At 39.1% G+C, this 17,604-nt stretch overlaps 1 protein-coding gene across 1 annotated transcript; it reads left to right on the forward strand.

Moving 5' to 3' along the window:
• Positions 1-377: 377 nt before the first annotated feature.
• LOC117906671 (protein disulfide-isomerase 5-2) lies at positions 378-16,860 on the forward strand. The gene is made up of 5 exons (XM_034819800.1): positions 378-620; positions 1,591-1,694; positions 1,939-2,309; positions 12,986-13,293; positions 16,146-16,860. The coding sequence occupies exons 1-5, from the start codon at positions 405-407 to the stop codon at positions 16,461-16,463; spliced, it is 1,317 nt and encodes a 438-aa protein (XP_034675691.1). The 5' UTR covers positions 378-404; the 3' UTR covers positions 16,464-16,860.
• The last annotated feature ends 744 nt before the right edge of the window (positions 16,861-17,604 follow it).

Consider the following 17,604-nt stretch of genomic DNA (forward strand, 5'->3'; position numbering starts at 1 on the left):
AATATAGCTTCTCCTTGTAAGAGTGCAAAAATTATCAATAATATATTTTGCACACTTTCAAACTATGAGAAATCATAAATAAATATTTTAATTAAATAAAATTTATATGTTATAATAATAATAATAAAAATTATATGGAGGTTCTATAATGATATTGTAGTCCAATTTTCAAAAGAATTTATAGCAAATGGACATTTTCTCCCAAAACCATTCTTCTAGAATATAGACAGAAATTTTTGTCATTGCCTTTTCGTCAACATAATTTTTCTTCTAATTTTTTTTTTTTTCTTCCCATTTTGAAAATCATCATGGGAGTCAAGGAAGCCTAATTAAGGCCCATTTGGTTTGACCACAAACAAGAAATAAGAAGAGTGGTAAACTGTGGGCACATTGTCATTAGCGAGATGGAAGGAAGACTCAGCGTGATGGGCGTGGGGGTGGCGACCCTCTCGATCTTTGCCCTTCTATTTTCATCAGTCTCCTCCCACGACTTCCCCACCGACGGCACCGTTCTCGAACTCCATGATTCCAACTTCGATTCCGCCATTTCTGCCTTCGACTTTATCCTCGTCGACTTCTACGCCCCTTGGTGCGGTCACTGCAAGCGTCTCGCTCCCGAGGTTTCATTCTTGATCCATCCTCTGCTTGCTTTTCCATAATCCTCAGGGAAAAAAAGAACAAAATTTCATTTGAAACGGAAAGTGATTACTTCAATTCATGAAATGCAAAATTTTTACCTTTTTTTTTGGTCCTTTGGTTAGTGATCCGTATCTGTTAGTTTGACTGCACTTTTTTTTTTTTCTTTAATGATCGTTGTGGGCTTATAATGGTGGATTGGTGGGAAAAGGCGGATCTTGGGTTCGTGAATGGGTGATTTGGTTTGTTTCTAATGCGTGAATTTGGTTTTTGATGAATCAAAGCTGGTGATTCGCGTTAATGTTGGCTTTTATTTGTTTCTATGGCGAGCAAGTTTTTTCCTGAGATGGCTAAATGGCCTCTTGTTGAACATATAGAATGGCCAAAAGTTTTAGCGGGTATTGGCAAGTGTCAATTGAAGTAACACCTTGGGAAAATCCTACTGCCTTTACATATTTTAGAATTAATGCAATCATGGTTCTCTCTGAAATTTGGAGGGATTTAGCCGCCATAGATTCTTCATATAAAATTAGCTCACTGTTGTCAGGATGCTGCCTGAAATAATTAGGTTTTGGTATTTGTATTTGTATTTTTCCTTCATAAATTGGCCTAGTGTGTGATTGAATGGTGGTAAATGATGTTTGTTCCATACCAAAAATTTAACAGGAAGATAAGACAACAACTGTTGTACCTTTATATTTGAATTGCGCTGTTTAATTTTCTCACACATGTGTACCTTATTGAATCATTGCCTTTTTTGTCTACCATGTGTTCTATAAGAAGTTTCTTTGTCGCCCTTTTCATATGGGTAACAGCATTCTAATTTTCTGCACATTTGAGATGCTTATTTTATGGAGTTTGGTAACACTTTCCCATATTCTTTTACATCACCATATTGAATGCAAGACATGTTTTGAAGCAAGAAAGATAACAATTCTAGCTGTTGCATTGCAGTTAGATGCAGCTGCTCCCGTTCTTGCCAGTCTGAAGGAACCCATTGTGATTGCTAAAGTAAATGCTGACAAATTTACCCGCCTTGCTGTTAAATATGACATTGAGTATGGTTCTCTGGCCTTCTATTTTCATCCCACTTTAAAATAGTTGACTTTTGACTTTTCTGGTACTTTTATGTGGAGTTTATTCTTGCCTTTGAACTTGATTATTAGGTTATTGATTTCAGATTAATTTATGGAACTTGCTATCAGCTACTTAAAATGCCTGAGCACATAATTCGTGAATGCATCAGTTTTATAATGTCAGTTTCATAATTTAATGAATAACTTTGTTTGCTTTATGATGCAGCGGGTTTCCTACCCTCAAGCTCTTTATACATGGTGTTCCCATGGACTACTATGGACCAAGGAAAGCAGATTTACTTGTTCGCTTCCTGAAAAAGTTTGTTGCTCCTGATGTCTCTGTTCTTGTTTCAGATTCTGCTATAAGTAGCTTTGTTGAAGCAGCTGGCACTCATTTTCCTATATATATAGGATTTGGCTTGAATGAGTCCATGATATTAAACTTAGCCATCAAATACAAGAAAAAGGCATGGTTTTCAGTGGCAAAGGATTTTTCAGAGGATGTGATGGTGGCTTATGACTTTGATAAGGTTCCTGCTTTGGTATCTCTTCATCCTAGTTACAACGAGCACAGTGTCTTCTATGGCCCCTTTGATGGTTAGTTTTTCTTTGGATTATTTAATCTTAGTTTAATTGCTAAAATAATCTCTTATTATGTTTGTGAAATATGCCTAATATCAAATTACAAATATTTCTAATTTTTTTATAGGAAACTATGTTTATTTATTCAATATAAGTATGAACATGAACAAAACAAAATAATGATGAGAATCCTTGAAAAAAATTAAGAAAAAGCAAAAGGCAAATCTACAAGAGTGATTGTAAGAGGGGGGAAAAGAAACCCATAGTAGAAAGAGATAAAATATCAAAAAAAAAAAAAAAAGACTTTCTTCTAATCAAGAATGCTTAGGCAATATTATAAGACCTATTGAAAATCAACAAGAATGCTTAGGCACCTACTTGTAGCAAGGAACCTAAAGCACTCATGGTATTGCAAATAGAAAAATGTTGTAAGTTTCACTTTGTATCATGTTAGGTGATAATGTATGATGAAAAATTGTTTATGTGCATTAGCGATATTGATATAAATCACTATGTTGTGCATAGACAAATTATTGTTGCTTTCATCCATTTTTGTCATTTACAACCAAATTCAAGTTGTGGGGGTTAGAGTTGGCACTAAAGGTGAGAGATGTGGGTGGAGATTATCGGGGTTTAGGACAAACTTATTTGCTTTCTTTTTGGATTCAAAATCTTGCTCTTTGGGATTATAGGAAATTTTTTAAATTTCATAGGTTGGAGAACTCAATTTCTTAGATCTGTGCCAATTGAACGTGTTTTAGTTAGTTGTTCACATTGAGTTTGTGAGAAACTAAGATTTGGTAATGTTTTACTTCAATTCCAATATTAATATGGTGAATTTAGTTGAATCTATGCTATTCTTTATCTTGATTGTTAATTTTTTATTTATTTATTATCTATTTATTTATCTTTTTAATTGTTTGGAAAAAATGACAAATGAAATGCTAAATGTTTATAAACGTGATTTTTTTTTTCCTTTTTAATTTAAAAAAGGCTAAACATTAATGATTTCACACATCTATGCATAATGTTATTGTTCAATGTTGAACCATTGGCACAATGTATTTTTGTGCATGAGCTTTTGTAGAGATTCAAAAATAAAGAATTTAGGAATAAGAGATATCAATAATTGATTTTTTTTATTTTGACAGATCGCAAATCAACCAAGGATCTACTTCTAATTTCATTCATCCAATTTATATTATATATTTGTGACAAATCTCTAACATTTATATTTTCTTTATATTAAAAACAAACATATTCATTGATATTAATTTAAAAATACAAATGAAGGATACAAAATCCTTCCAAAATTTGCAAAATCTAATTGAAAGAAGAGGTAGAGAAAACTTCTTAAAAAGGGTAAGGATAGTTGTACATCACTAGAGTACCACATGAAATTGTATAAGAAGTAACTTGACACTCCTCAAAGGGGTTAAAATATCTCATACAAAATGAACCACAAAGCATGGCTCGTCTCTTTGCTAAATAATTAGGATTAGAACATTACTAGTTGAACAAGGAGACCAAAAGAGAGAACAATCCAGGATGCATGCAATATCTAATATTTGACAAAGCCATCCATTGTATCTCTAATGCCCTCTTTCTAATTTAGCCACCCAAGATAACAATATGACATGGTACCCTTCCACCTATAGCTTAGAAAGGCTAAGAGCCCTGGTTTGTAGTAGGCCTTGTAAGTTGATGGCTAAACCCTCTCCTTTCAATATTGAAAAAATTTTAACCACAGTACCAATATGGTCAATCATTTTTTTTTTTTGATAAGTAAGCATAATTTGTATTAAAGGGCAAACCGCCATAAAGCATACAGGGAGTATACAAACGCAGCCACACCCCCAAAAAACAACAAAAACAAGCAGCCCCAAACGGCCCTTAACAAGCCGCTAGCCACTCCAAAAAGGTTAAAAGCGAAGAGGACTCCTCTCCCATGTACAATCTAGCCCAACTCCACAAATTACAAACAAGATAATTTTTGAGTTTTTGTATGTCTAACGAGCCCCCCCTAAAGGCTAACCTATTTCTCTCCTTCCAAACCGTCCAAAAAATACACACCGGTATGGAATTCCAGATTTTTTTTCTCTTTTTCCCCACAAAGGAGCCCCTCCAACTAAATAAAAACTGTAAGACCGTCTCTGGGAACACCCAATGAACACCAAACAAGGCAAGAATGATATCCCAAAGAACCCTAGCCACTATACAATGTAAAAGAATGTGATTTACACTTTCCTCTTCACAACCGCACAAAAAACAGCAATTAGGAAGCTGCCACCCTCGTCTTTGGAGCCTATCCAAAGTTAGGATCTTCCCCCATGTAGCTTCCCAAGCAAAAAAGGCAGCTTTAGTAGGGACCATGCTCACCCAAATGCATTTAACCGGGAAGGCAAGGGTATTAGGAGCAGCCAACAGCTTGTAAGCGTGTCTAACTCCAAAAATACCTTTACCTCCGCCTCTCCAAACCACCAAATCCTCTTCTTGGGAGATCTTGACGTCCCTCAACATGTTAAACAAAGCTCCTATTAAATCCAGCTCCCAATCATTTGCGTCCCTAGCAAATCTGATGTTCCAGCCCCCTTGACCAAGGCTAGAGTCCCAAACCTCGTTGATTGTTGCATTTTTATTCACCGCCAAAGTGTATAATTGAGGGAAAATTCTGGACAGCACCTCCTCACCACACCAGAGATCCGTCCAAAATTTTACCTTAGTCCCCTTGCCCACCTTAAAACTTATGTTATCCCAACACCAATTTGCCTCCTTCAATATCTCCTTCCAAACCCCGACCCCAAACGCCCCACGAGCTTCATTTGTCCTCCACCCAAGGCCCTCTTGACCATATTTCACCCCAATCACTTTCTTCCACAGCATATCATCATCAAAGGCAAACCTCCAAATCCATTTACTCAACAAGGCTCTATTAAAGAGATCAATCTTCCTTAAACCAAGCCCTCCATTCTCCTTTTGGGTACACACCACCTCCCAATTAATAAGATGTACTTTCCTTTCCATTCGCCCCCCTCCCCAAAGAAAGTCTCTTTGCATTTTTTCAAGCCTTTTCACTACTACCTTGGGCATCCGGAAAAGGGACAATTGATAAATAGGAATGCTGGCCAAGGTGCTCTTGATAAGGGTGATTCTCCCACCCTTAGAGATGTATTGTCTTTTCCAAAGAGCTAATCTTCTCCTCATTCTTTCTTCTACCCCATCCCACATTGATATAGCCTTGTGATGGGCTCCAAGGGGCAGCCCCAAATAAACTGAGGGAGAGCTCCCACTTTGCACCCAAGCTCCACTGCCATCTCCTCAATTTCTTCAACCTCTCCAATAGGGATTAACTCGCTTTTAGCTAGGTTTATTCTTAGCCCAGACGCTGCCTCAAACCAAGCCAAGATCCAGCTTAAAGCGGTTAGATACTCTTTCTTAGCTTCACAAAATATGATTGTATCATCCGCAAAGAGTAAATGGGAAACCTCCAAATCCGGCCTCCCTCTACCCCTAAGGCTGCACCCTGAGACAAACCCCCCCCCAACAGCCCTTCTTAAGAGTGCACTCAACACCTCCATACCCAAGACAAAGAGATAGGGGGAAAGGGGGTCACCCTGACGCAGCCCCTTGGAGCTCGAAAAAAAACCTGCTGGAACCCCATTAACCAAGATAGAAAACTTGGCAGTGGAGATGCACCACCACATCCACTCCATCCACCGAGTCCCAAATCCCATCTTTTTTAAGACCTTCATAAGGAAATCCCAATTGATGTTGTCGTAGGCCTTTTCAATGTCCAATTTGCAGATCAGCCCCTTCTCCTTGCGCTTGTACCAGAAGTCGATCACCTCATTAGTTATAAGAGATGCATCCAAAATCTGCCGCCCCCTCACAAACGCGTTCTGATCCAAAGAGACTACCTTTCCTAAGACCTTTTTCAATCTGTTAGCCAACACCTTGGCCATGAGTTTGTACAGCCCCCTAGCAAGCTAATTGGCCGAAAATCCCCAAGATCCTCCGCTCCCCCTTTCTTAGGAATGAGGACCAAGAAGGTGGTGTTGAGACTCTTTGCAAAAGATTTTTGCACAAAAAACTCCATAAACAGCTCCAAGATCTCCTCCTTCACAAATTCCCAACACGTTTGCCAAAAAGCCCCTGTAAACCCGTCTGGCCCAGGAGCTTTGTCTCCATTCATGTCCATCAAGGCAGAGTGAATCTCATCCACAGTGAAGGGCACCTCCAGTCCTTCAGCTTCACAGGGGTTTAGTCTTGGGAGATGCAGCCCCTCAATATCCACCTTCCAACTTGGCACTTCAGTGAGAAGTTGCTGAAAATTTTGCACAATCCCCTCCCTTATCTCCTGCTCCTCAACCCTCCATACCCCATTGATTTTGATTCTGTCCATGGAATTGTTTCTACGATGGGCATTGGCCATCCGATGGAAGAATCCTGTGTTTTTGTCCCCTTCCTTCAACCACAACTCCCTCGACGCTTGTCTCCAGTGGGTTTCTTCCAAAAGAACCCACTTCTTGAAGGTTTCCTTAGCTTCCTTTTTCAATTCCGTTTCACTTACTGACAGGCACCTTTCACCTTCCACCCTGTCCCAGAACTCAACCTGCTGGAGAGCCAAATTCTTGTTAACTTCTAGCCTGCCAAACACCTCCCTATTCCACTCTTTGAGTTTCTGCTTCATCACCTTCAGCTTAGAGGCCAATCTAAAACTGGCCTTCCCCCTCACCACAGTGCCCTGCCACCACTCCCGGAAAAGGTCCTTAAAGCCGTCTACTTTCAGCCACATGTTTTCAAACCTAAACGGCGATGGACCTCGTCTTAACCCTCCACCCTTCAGCATAATAGGAAAGTGATCAGATGTGGGCCTCGGCAATCTGCATTGAACAACCCCACAAAATTTATCCAGCCAGTCCTGGGTTACAAGATATCTATCTAATCTAGCCCACGCTTGGTTATTTCTACCCCCACTCCACGAGAACACCCCACCTTGCAACGGAAGGTCAATAAGCTCTAAATCATCTACAATCTGGGCGAATCTTCTCATTACACCACTTATCCTTCCCTGACTGCTCCTATCTCTTTGTGAGAGGGTGACATTAAAATCGCCCCCTATACACCACGGGTCACTCCAGATGCCTCTAATTGCCCCTAACTCTCCCCAAAATGCCTCCCTATCCTCCCTAGAGAACGGCCCATAAACACCTGTGAAAAGCCAGACGAACCCATCCTCCACATTCCTAATCCTACAGGAAATAGAGAACTGACCCACCTCCATCTCACTCACTTCCAAGGTTCTTTTATCCCAACAAATCAGCACCCCACCCGCAGAGCCATTAGCATCCAAAGCACCCCAGTCCAGGAACCTCCCAGAGCCAAGACTCCTAACCACTCCCTCAGACATCGACTGAATTTTTGTCTCTTGAAGACAAAACAGGTCCACCCTTTGACTCCTAATCATTGCCTTAATCACCTTCCTCTTAGAGCTATCATTAGCTCCCCGCACATTCCAAATTAGCAGCCTTAACTTCATTAAACTTCCAACATCTGCTCCCCTTTTTCTTGCATATCACTCTTCAGCTTATTCCCCCTTTCATAGTTAATGGAGCATTCTAATCTTTTTAGCTCCCTTTCAAATTTTGATTTGTCCAGAAGAATTTTACTGTGGACTTTTTCCCTCCTTTTTCTGATCTTAACCAAAAAGTCCAATATTTCCTTCTCCAAACCTTTTGTCGAAAACCCCAGAAATTTACTGAATCTGGCCAGTTCACTGTCTTCCCAATTAACCTCCTCCCATCCTTTGTCTTCCTGTGGCACTGAACGGATCAGACATAGCTCCCCTCCACCTTCTCCATTGCTGCCATTGCTGACCTCCATCAACTCCCAGTTGGGAGCTGCCCCATGCTCCATAGACCCTAGCCCATTGACAATGCGGCACTGAGAGTCTCTCTGGGCTACCTCCCAACCAGCCCCAGAGAAGTCGTAATACTCCCCCAATGGAGTCCGACCAGAAAAAAGAGGGGAAGAAGACAAGGCAGTCGGAACCAATAATTCACCAAGGCTAGATGAGTTTCCATACCTCTGAGCTTCTTCCAATAAGGCTCCGTCAGTCTTTGGACTTTCCACAGGACATGGTTCCTCCATATCCTCCTTGCTCTTCAACCAAAAAGAAGAAATTCCTGCATCTGGCCCTTTCAGCAGACTTGGGCCGGTCCAAACCCCAGTGCGGGCCTCACTAGCCGGGCCTAAATCCAGCCCAGGCACAAATGATGGCTTGGCCCGCTCCAGATCCTTGCTATTTAACGGCCCAGAAGAAGGTGACCCAGAATAAGACAGCCTAGCCGACCCAGCCTCCAGATCCGGTGGATCAGGCCCAGGAGATTCCCAGTCATGGCGCCCAGGGGATTTGGCGGGGCCCCTCTGGTTCGGCCCACCCAGGCGAGGATCCACAGGTTGCCCCGACCCGCAAGACTGCCCCAACGTCCCATCTACCAGCTTCTGCAGTGCCTCGATCCTAGTGCCACCCCCCTTCTCCATCACGCGCTTATTCGCGCGTGCACTAGCCTCGCCCCCAACCTCGACTGCTGCTGCAATCTTCACTCCTCTCAACCCCGCCGGTCCTACCTTCAACACCGGCCTGACCTCCCACCAGAGAGTTAGCACATAGCACAACTCTTCAATCCATACTTCCACCGCATTGGGTAATTCTTCCCCATTCATCTTAACCAAGATCCGCGCCCACTGTAGCTCTTCTAGCTTCTCTGTTTGAGTATCAACTGCAAGGAACCCCCCACACTCCTCCCTTATCCTTCTCAGGATGGTCTGGTCCCAAAGGGAGACCGGGAGGCCCATGATTCTTACCCAAGCCTCACGCCTTTTTTCCCTTTCCGGCATGCATCCCGTCTCGGGCCTCCATTCTTCCAGACTGATAGAAACCCCCCTTACCATAATGCTTCTGAGACTTAGGACCCTCTTCAATTCTTCCACTCTTTCAAATTCTAGCAGAATCTTTCCCCTCTCCAGTTTTGCAATACCCAAATTACCCTTCAACTCCCAAGCTCTCGCCAAGAGAGTCCCCCAGGTCTTCAGGTCTTCCCCTCTCCCTGATTTAGGGTTCCAGGACCCAACCAAACAGTGCCTCAGTTTGTCCAAATTTCTGTTAATCTCCTTCTCTCTAACCGCCACCTTGATCACTGCTCGGTCTTTCCTCATCGGCTGTTTGATTACCTCCGCAAAGGTTTTCGTCGTGATAGGCTTCAGCAGCAGCGCCTCCTTTTTCTGACTCTCATCCCCTTTCCTCTCAAAGCCCAGACTCCTTAGCGACTCTACCATTGAAGTCCATCCCCCCACTGCTCCTCTCCCTTTGGGGATGAAAATACTGGCATTTTTGCCCTCCAGATCCACCACTCCTAACCTTATGAAGCATCCGCCTCTGTTTTCGTCACGCGTCATGGAATACGCCCTTCCATTTTCCTTCCAGCTTCTACGCCATTTCCCCACACTCGTGTCCTTACAGCACTGGACCAGCCCTTCAAGAAAAAACCCTAGACTCTCTATTCCCATCCGTACCCACGACGAGATCCCTTTTTTTCTCTCCACCACCACAACTTGAGTTTTGCCCTTCTTTTCTTCTACCTCGACCTCAAAAGATTTCGATTCCACACTGAAGATGCTCTTCCTAGAGTTATCCCGGTGCCCCGAGCAGGACGCTCCCTCTGGGCTTTCATTTCGACTCGAGCGCCCTCGATCTTCTCCCCCGCTCCCGTTCAGTCGTCGAACCCCTCTTTCTCCTCCGTCGGCTTCCTTCAGACTCGAAGACCCTCGCTCTTTTCCTACGCTTTCCTGAAATCGCAGACACCCTCGCTCGCCTCCATCGCACTCAGACTCCCTCTCTCTAGTGGTCTCGTTCCCCTTCAGTCGCAGAAGCCCTTCCTCTCCTCCGTCAGTTTCCTTCGGACGAGAGGACCCTCGCTCTTCTCCTTCGCCTTCTTTTGGTCGCAGACACCCTCGCTCGCCTCCATCGCACTCAGACTCCCTCGATCTGGCTGTCTCGCTCTCTTTCTCTCTCTCTCTCTCTCTCTCTCGCTCTCTCTCTTCCATCTATATTTTGGAGAAGTTTACCAATATGGTCAATCATCACCCCTCTAATCCTTAACCGACTTAGGTTTTTCGAAGCTCAACCATCAAAAGTTAACTTAAAATGAACCCACTAAAGATGGAACCCAAATAGGGGGGAACTTCCTTTTTAACCCTTTCAATCTACATATCTAGTGCCCTCAAAAGTTGTAGTAGTAGAGGCCCAAAAGGAAGAATACAAATGTATTGGATTTCATATAGTCCCTAAACTCCTGCACTTGTCCTTAAAAATTTGCATTTCTTTCTCTCCATACCATCGAAATCAATGTAAGACAAGTGATATGCCATAGTATTTTGGCTTTGATATTACTCCTCAAACCTTTATACTTTTAGGAGGAACCCAGTCTAACGTGGCTTGTTTGAGTAGCCCATGCCTTAGCCCCAAAGTCATTGAACAATGTAAAGAAAAATGATTGATCAATTCTCTACCCCTTAGATACATGTTGCAATGGTCAAGACTTAGGGCTTTGTATGATCTTCTCACTCGTAGCAAGTAATTAGTATTGACCTTTTTGTTAGCCATTAGCCATGCAAAGGCCTTGACCTTAGATGAGGGCTTTGAGTAGATAGATTGGAGAGAGCTAAGAAAACAGATTTTACAATATATAAGTCTAAGGACGATAACTACCAAACTTTCATATTTGGAGAGGATGTTGATAAATAAATATGAGTGAGAGAGGACATGCGTCTTTTAGGATCCTCGATCTCTATGTCAATGAGGTTATGAGAAAAGTAAAAGTTCCAAGATGGAGGGGAGGAGGAGTTAAGAATAGATCAAATAAGAAATTTTTTTACTATCACTACTCTAAAAAGATGTGGAAATTGAGAACAAAGAGGTTGATCCCCCTGCCACAAATCTTCTTAAAAACAAATTTTCTCCCCATCACCCACCAAAAATCAAGTACACTGGAACAATCTTGGAAAACCTATGCAATGACCTTTAAAAAACAACAATGCGGCCGCCTAACTAAAATGTTGTCATCCCAATCATTGGGGTGTATCCCATAGATGCTCAATATGTTCTTATGCCAAAAAGTAGTACCTTCACTAGGAAACATCTAAAGGCACTTCCTTAAGAGAGCTCCATTGCTCAAAGAAATCTTACTTAACCCTAAACCCTCTTCTTCCCTAGGCTTGCATACTTGGTCCTAGCTTATGAGATGAACTTTCTTGCCCTCCTCAACTCCCTAAATCTCTCTCTCTCTCTCTCTCTCTCTCTCTCTCTCTCTCTCTATATATATATATATATATATATATATATATATATATATCCTTTTTCTAGTTTACATAGTCATCACTGATAGTGCAATTTAGAACTAAGAGAGGAAATAACTTAGGATGTGAGACATACAAGATTATACAAGAGTTACCCTTCTATCCAAGGAGAAAAAGATTTTTCCATCCTTCCAATCTCCAAGAAATCATGTCAATCATTAGGTCCCTTAAGACACTAGCCTTAAGGTTCCCTCCTATTGAGAATCGTAGGTTAAGGGTTTCTTAGAAAGTTGACATTTTAACAATGAACCTAATCTAATAATCTGATCCTGACTCCTCTTGATTCTTAATAAGATGCTCTTGTGTAGATTAATCTTAAGTCTTGAAAATGCTCATAAAGTTCAGTTGGATTAGCTTAAAATTTTGCAAATCTTTTGTGCAAGCTCTTGAGAACAAAATCGTGTCATCTACAATTTGCAAGTGTGACACCTTAGTTCTATTCCTTTCCATCAAGAAGCCTTTCAAGCTATCACTCTTCTCTCTCAACAAGAATTTACTCAAGTCATCAAGAACAATGGTAAAGGGGAAAAAAGGGTCTCCTTGCCTTAAACTTCTGGTTGCTTTAACTAAGGCATTGGTGCTTCATTCACTAGGATTGCAAAACTTATGAAGACAAAAAATTTTCTAATCCAAGGCCTCCATCTTGTACCGAATCCTTTCCTTTCTAGTGCATGATCTAGAAAGCCCCAATCCACATCTTTTCTCGCTTAATCATCTTTTCTCATCCACCATTTCATTTATTATCAATACTGCATCTAAATTTGCTCCCCTCTAATAGTTGGTATTTTGTTTGTAAGTTCTTTCCGAGAATTTTTTAGAGATTCAAAAATTAAGGCGCATTGCACTTGATTTTAGTTAATTTCTTCTTGACCAAATTCAGATATTGAAATTAAGTAGGCCTACATATGAAGAATCACTTTTAGCTAGAAATTTGGCTTTTGACCTTTAGATCCAAGAGAAATAGTCTAAAAAGGTAAATTTGAAATTCTGGTTTCTTCCACCATAACATATGTCATTTTGGATTTGCTTGCCACTTGGTGATCATATAAACAACTTGATTGAAGGCCAACCATACTGGTTTGTCAGTAAAATGTTCCATGCATGTATCTTTTTTTGTTTTTTGGGCTCCACATGACTTATGTTCTGCATATGTATTTTCTTCAACTTGTTATAGTAATATCTGCCAAGTTACTTAACCTTTTTTTTTCCATAAATAGAATTGAATTTGGATGCATATTAAGGCTGATCTTGACCTTCCTGTTTTGAAAACACAGGAGAATTCTTGGAGGATTTTATGAAACAAACCTTGTTCCCTCTGGCTTTGCCCATAAATTATGATACGCTGAAGTTGTTGAAAGATGATGATAGGAAAATTGTTCTGACATTTGTGGATGATGAGCTTGATGAGAAGTCAAAGAAATTGATTAACTTATTGAAGGCTGCTGCATCTGCAAATCGCGACTTAGTATTTGGTTTCGTTGGGATCAAGCAGTGGGGTGAATTTGCTGATTCTTTTGGGGCTAATAAGAAGACAAAACTGCCAAAAATGGTTGTTTGGGATGGAGATAATCAGTACTTTGAGGTGAATTAATATTCCTTCTTTCAAAATTAGCTAAATTCTACTTCACACCATAAATTATTTTGTTGTAAGGCTTTTTTTTTGGATTCATCAGAAGTAGTACTGCATATAGTGTGCCATTTGAGTAGGACCAAATTTTGTAGTGTTCTGAAAATGCTGAAGAAAATGCAACAGGAATGATATAATTTTTGGAAATGCTTAAGATAACATTATGTATAATTAATTGGTTATGTTCAGCCTAATACATACCTATATATTGTTGGATGTAGTTGTGGATCAAATATTAATTGGAAGTGATGAAAATGGTTGGAAATTATCATCAAAATATACAAATTTGAAGTGAAAATTCTTGGTTTATTAATCCTTGTATCCTGTGGTACCCAAACTCTTGAAACTTCATTCCATGTACCTGTGTTGACATGACATGACATGAAAAAAGATACGAGTGTGGGTGTAGATCACAATTAGATACTCCTATTTTGCTTTGAATATCGAGTATTTTGTATTTTTAAAATTAGGGATAAAGTAGAATAGATGTATTTTATCATGAATATGCTATTTTTTGTTTCTAAGTGATTTCTTTTCTTTATTATGTCACATCCAAGCATCATTCAAGATTATTTTTTAGATGAGTTCTCATATCCTAAAATTTGAGATATGAAAGATTAGGCACCTAGATACACACCCACACCTGGCACCTGTACCCAACCAAACCTATGTAGCATGACATATAACAATGAGCCATTTGGAAACATTGTTAAAAGAACTTGTGATTGGGTGGTTGGGTTTTAAACAGTGGATGCATGTTAGTTAGAGTAGTAGTACTTGTTGTTTGGTGTTTTTTTTGGTTATTATTATTATTTTTTTGGTGGGTGGGGGGTTGGTGGGAGGGATGAAAATTGTGTGGCTACTGCATATTGATAAACAATAACATATTTGAATATTATACTGCCATGTAACAAAAATAAAGGGAGACTAATTTTTAGTTTGATAGGGAGAGAGCTCCATGTCCCAATCAGTTTTTTTATTGCTTCACTTTTTTTATTGCTTTCTACCTAGGGTTTGGCTTATTGTAGTTGAGGATCTAATTCTAATCTTTCATGGATTGGTCCTTGTAGAGGCAATAGAGTACGATCTCATGACCTTGGGTAGTTTAGGGTTGAGTCATATAAGCATTTAGTGATTTGAAGGCCCTTAAGCATTTCGACTTATGGATGATTTGCTCAAGTTTTTGGAGGCTCCATTCAACTGCTCAAAGATAGGCTCCTTGTATAGTGGAGGTGTTCAATCATTTTTTTTGTTAGGTTTTTCTAGTTGTGGTGAGGACTCCTCATCCTTCTCATGTACTTTTTATCTTATAATAACACATCTTTTATTTCTGATGAAAAGAAATGTTGAAAATAATAAAACTAAAGTTAACCTGCACAGTAACTTGCACAACAAATAGGTATCAAATCTAGCTAAAAGGCATGATAACACTTCTTGAAGATAGTTGGAGCCTCCCACCTGTGTAAGGGATTATGGCAACTCTATCTTTGGGATACAACTTAGCTCAGATTCAATATTGGTCATTAACTTTCTTGCACTAATTGGCAAGAACCAAGTACCTCAACCTCTTTTCATGCTGCCTTAGAAAATTCTCTCTCACACAAAAAACACCTTAAAAAGATATTCTGTTATGAATCTTAAAAGTTTTCATTGAAAGAAATAAACTTTTGTTTACTTTCCATGTAATAGAAGGTATTGAAATTTTATATAATAAATGTTTTTTGATTCTAATAACCTTTTGTTGATTCATGTTAGTAAACCAGGTATGTTGATTATATTAATGAAAAAAACATGTACCATTACATGAAAATTTGTAGTCACATGGAAATAAATAGTCACATGAAAAAATATATAAACTCATCTTTCAAGTCCAAAGAACTAATGTAAAATAGATGTCCCATGGTCCATAGATATTGAGTCAGTTAATTGTGCTTTTCAAGGTACTCAAACAAAAGTTGTTTAAGGTATATGGAGAATTAATCATGACGTATGAAAATAAAACATGAATGTGGTTATTTAACTATTGAATCCTAGAATGCTTCTATGATAAACTACTGTTTAAGAAAATAAATATACTAACTTAAATCTTAAAGAAACTACAATTTCGCCGTTTTGAATTATATTTAAGACGTAGCGTTTCCATGTAATTTCCTTGGGATCTCTGAATCACGTAAGGTCAATGATATAAAATCAGTTTCCAATGTACATACTTGTCTGGTTGTATTGGTTAAGACTGTCAGTTCGTGGTTCTACATCTGCACTTGACCTTCAATTCACATTTTAAATAATGGTGGAACTCATAGTTCTGCAGGAATTAATCCTGCAACACAAATACATAATATTTTGCATTCTTTTGCATATTTTTACAAGAAACAGATGAGAGAAGGAAAAATTTGTTAGCATGCAAAATGCATCAGATGCTTCTAAAATCTGGACATTTTCCATTTTGGTGGGAATTTTCCCATATGTTGATTGTTGATAGAGGAACTGCCCTGCATATCATACGCTAAATAGGAATGGAACACATTGACTGTTTGCTTGCTCAGCTTTATACTGGTTTCACTTGTCTTACCATTTATTTAGAAATGCAACTGTTGAATGTGGAAAAATGTCAGACACAATAGATTGAGTCATGGTAAGTAGGTTTAGGCGCCTTGAAAAATCTGCCAATATTTGCTGCTCGATGGTTCTCTTATATCAATTACTCAGTTATTGACACTTGTAACACATATTTCACACATGGAGAGAAACATAAATATATTTACTGATCTGTTACATTTTGTTTTTTATTTTTATTTTTCCTCAAGGTTATTGGTTCAGAAAGCTTTGACGAGATGGATCAAGGTTCCCAAATCACTCGATTCATTGAAGGGTATAAAGAAGGAAGAACAATAGAGAAGAAAATTGGTGGTCCATCGCTGATAGGCTACATCAATTCACTAATCGGGATCAGAACTGTGTACATTATAGTTTTTGTGGTTGCAGTCATGATGATTATCCAAAGCATCAATAAAGAAGAACCTCTAACCATTGGTAGTGGAGAAGACCAGAGTGATCAGGCTTGGAGCTCTTCCCTTACTGATGAAAGCAGAGAGGAATATCGGCCCAGAGACAAGGAAGATTAAGATGAGGCTATTGTCGATACTGGATTTGGAGGAGGATGGTATGTAACCTTTGAATGCTCTTAAAAGGAAAATTTGCAGCATGTGAAGAGTATTTGGGAGAAACACAATGTGGCTATTTGTGCTTGAATGGAGAGTGATAAATTGCCATGAATTTGATTGCATTCAGTGTAGGGCATTTAAATTTTAGAACAAACCCCCCAGCATTATATTATGAATACTTCATCTCTCCTTAATGTATCAATTTTCTTGAATACGGATGCGAGTATAGTAGTTTGAAACGTTTAGTGGAATTGTCCACAGTAATATGAAGATTTGTAGGACTGAAAATAATTGTAATATTACTCAGGCTCAGCAGAGTCCAAGATTTAGATTTGGGAGCAAGCTATGGTGGAAGGAACTGTGTTGGCTCAATGCAACATGGCTTGCCTGTGAATTCATTATATGGAGGCATCATATTAAATGAAGGCTATCAAATCAAACGAGTCATTAAACATGAATATATATGATTAAAAGTGGAGACACTAAAAAAACTAAAGGTAAAAAAACCTTCTTATAGAAAAAGAGAGATTTTAATAATTTTAAAATCTTTCACATCATTAAAAAAATTAAATATATAATCAAAGTTAAGACGTAAGGCAAAAGCAAAACAACAAATGATTTTGTCATAATAATAATGATAATAATAATAATAATAATAATAATAAATTCCTAAATGAGACTCTACCAAACCGGTTGGGATTGGTGTAGGTCTCCCTTGGGTCCTCCTTTGGTATTGTTGAGTTGTGTTTTGAGTCTAATTTTTAGTAAGGGGTATTTTAGATACTTTACACATATTAGTTTGTCTTAATTTTCTCGTTATATACGAGATTATGATCATCCTCTTTAGGGTGTGGATGTATGAAAACAAAGGAATGGTATTAGGCCTAAGATTACTTTGTATTTTTCTTTTTGATCATAGTAGACTATATGCAACAATAAAGTGAATGTAGCTCTTATATTGAGAGCGAATTACTATAAATCTTGTGTATATTTTGTCCATTTTTATATTTTCTATGCTATTGCTTTTATAAATAGGGATTTTATTCTAATAAGTGGTATCAAAACATGTTATGAGTAAGTGCAATAGCCAAAGAAGATAGAT

This window comes from Vitis riparia, chromosome 18, assembly GCF_004353265.1.
Source record: "Vitis riparia cultivar Riparia Gloire de Montpellier isolate 1030 chromosome 18, EGFV_Vit.rip_1.0, whole genome shotgun sequence".
In the NCBI taxonomy this organism is placed as follows: domain Eukaryota; kingdom Viridiplantae; phylum Streptophyta; class Magnoliopsida; order Vitales; family Vitaceae; genus Vitis; species Vitis riparia.

What these genes read in the sequence shown, in the direction of transcription:
- LOC117906671 (XM_034819800.1), top strand. Translation starts at nt 405, where the DNA reads ATGGAAGGAAGACTCAGCGTGATGGGCGTGGGGGTGGCGACCCTCTCG. An exon ending in GCTGTTAAATATGACATTGA is followed by an intron (nt 1,695 to 1,938) that starts GTATGGTTCTCT and finishes TTTATGATGCAG; the next exon opens with CGGGTTTCCTACCCTCAAGC. An exon ending in GAGATAATCAGTACTTTGAG is followed by an intron (nt 13,294 to 16,145) that starts GTGAATTAATAT and finishes TTTTTCCTCAAG; the next exon opens with GTTATTGGTTCAGAAAGCTT.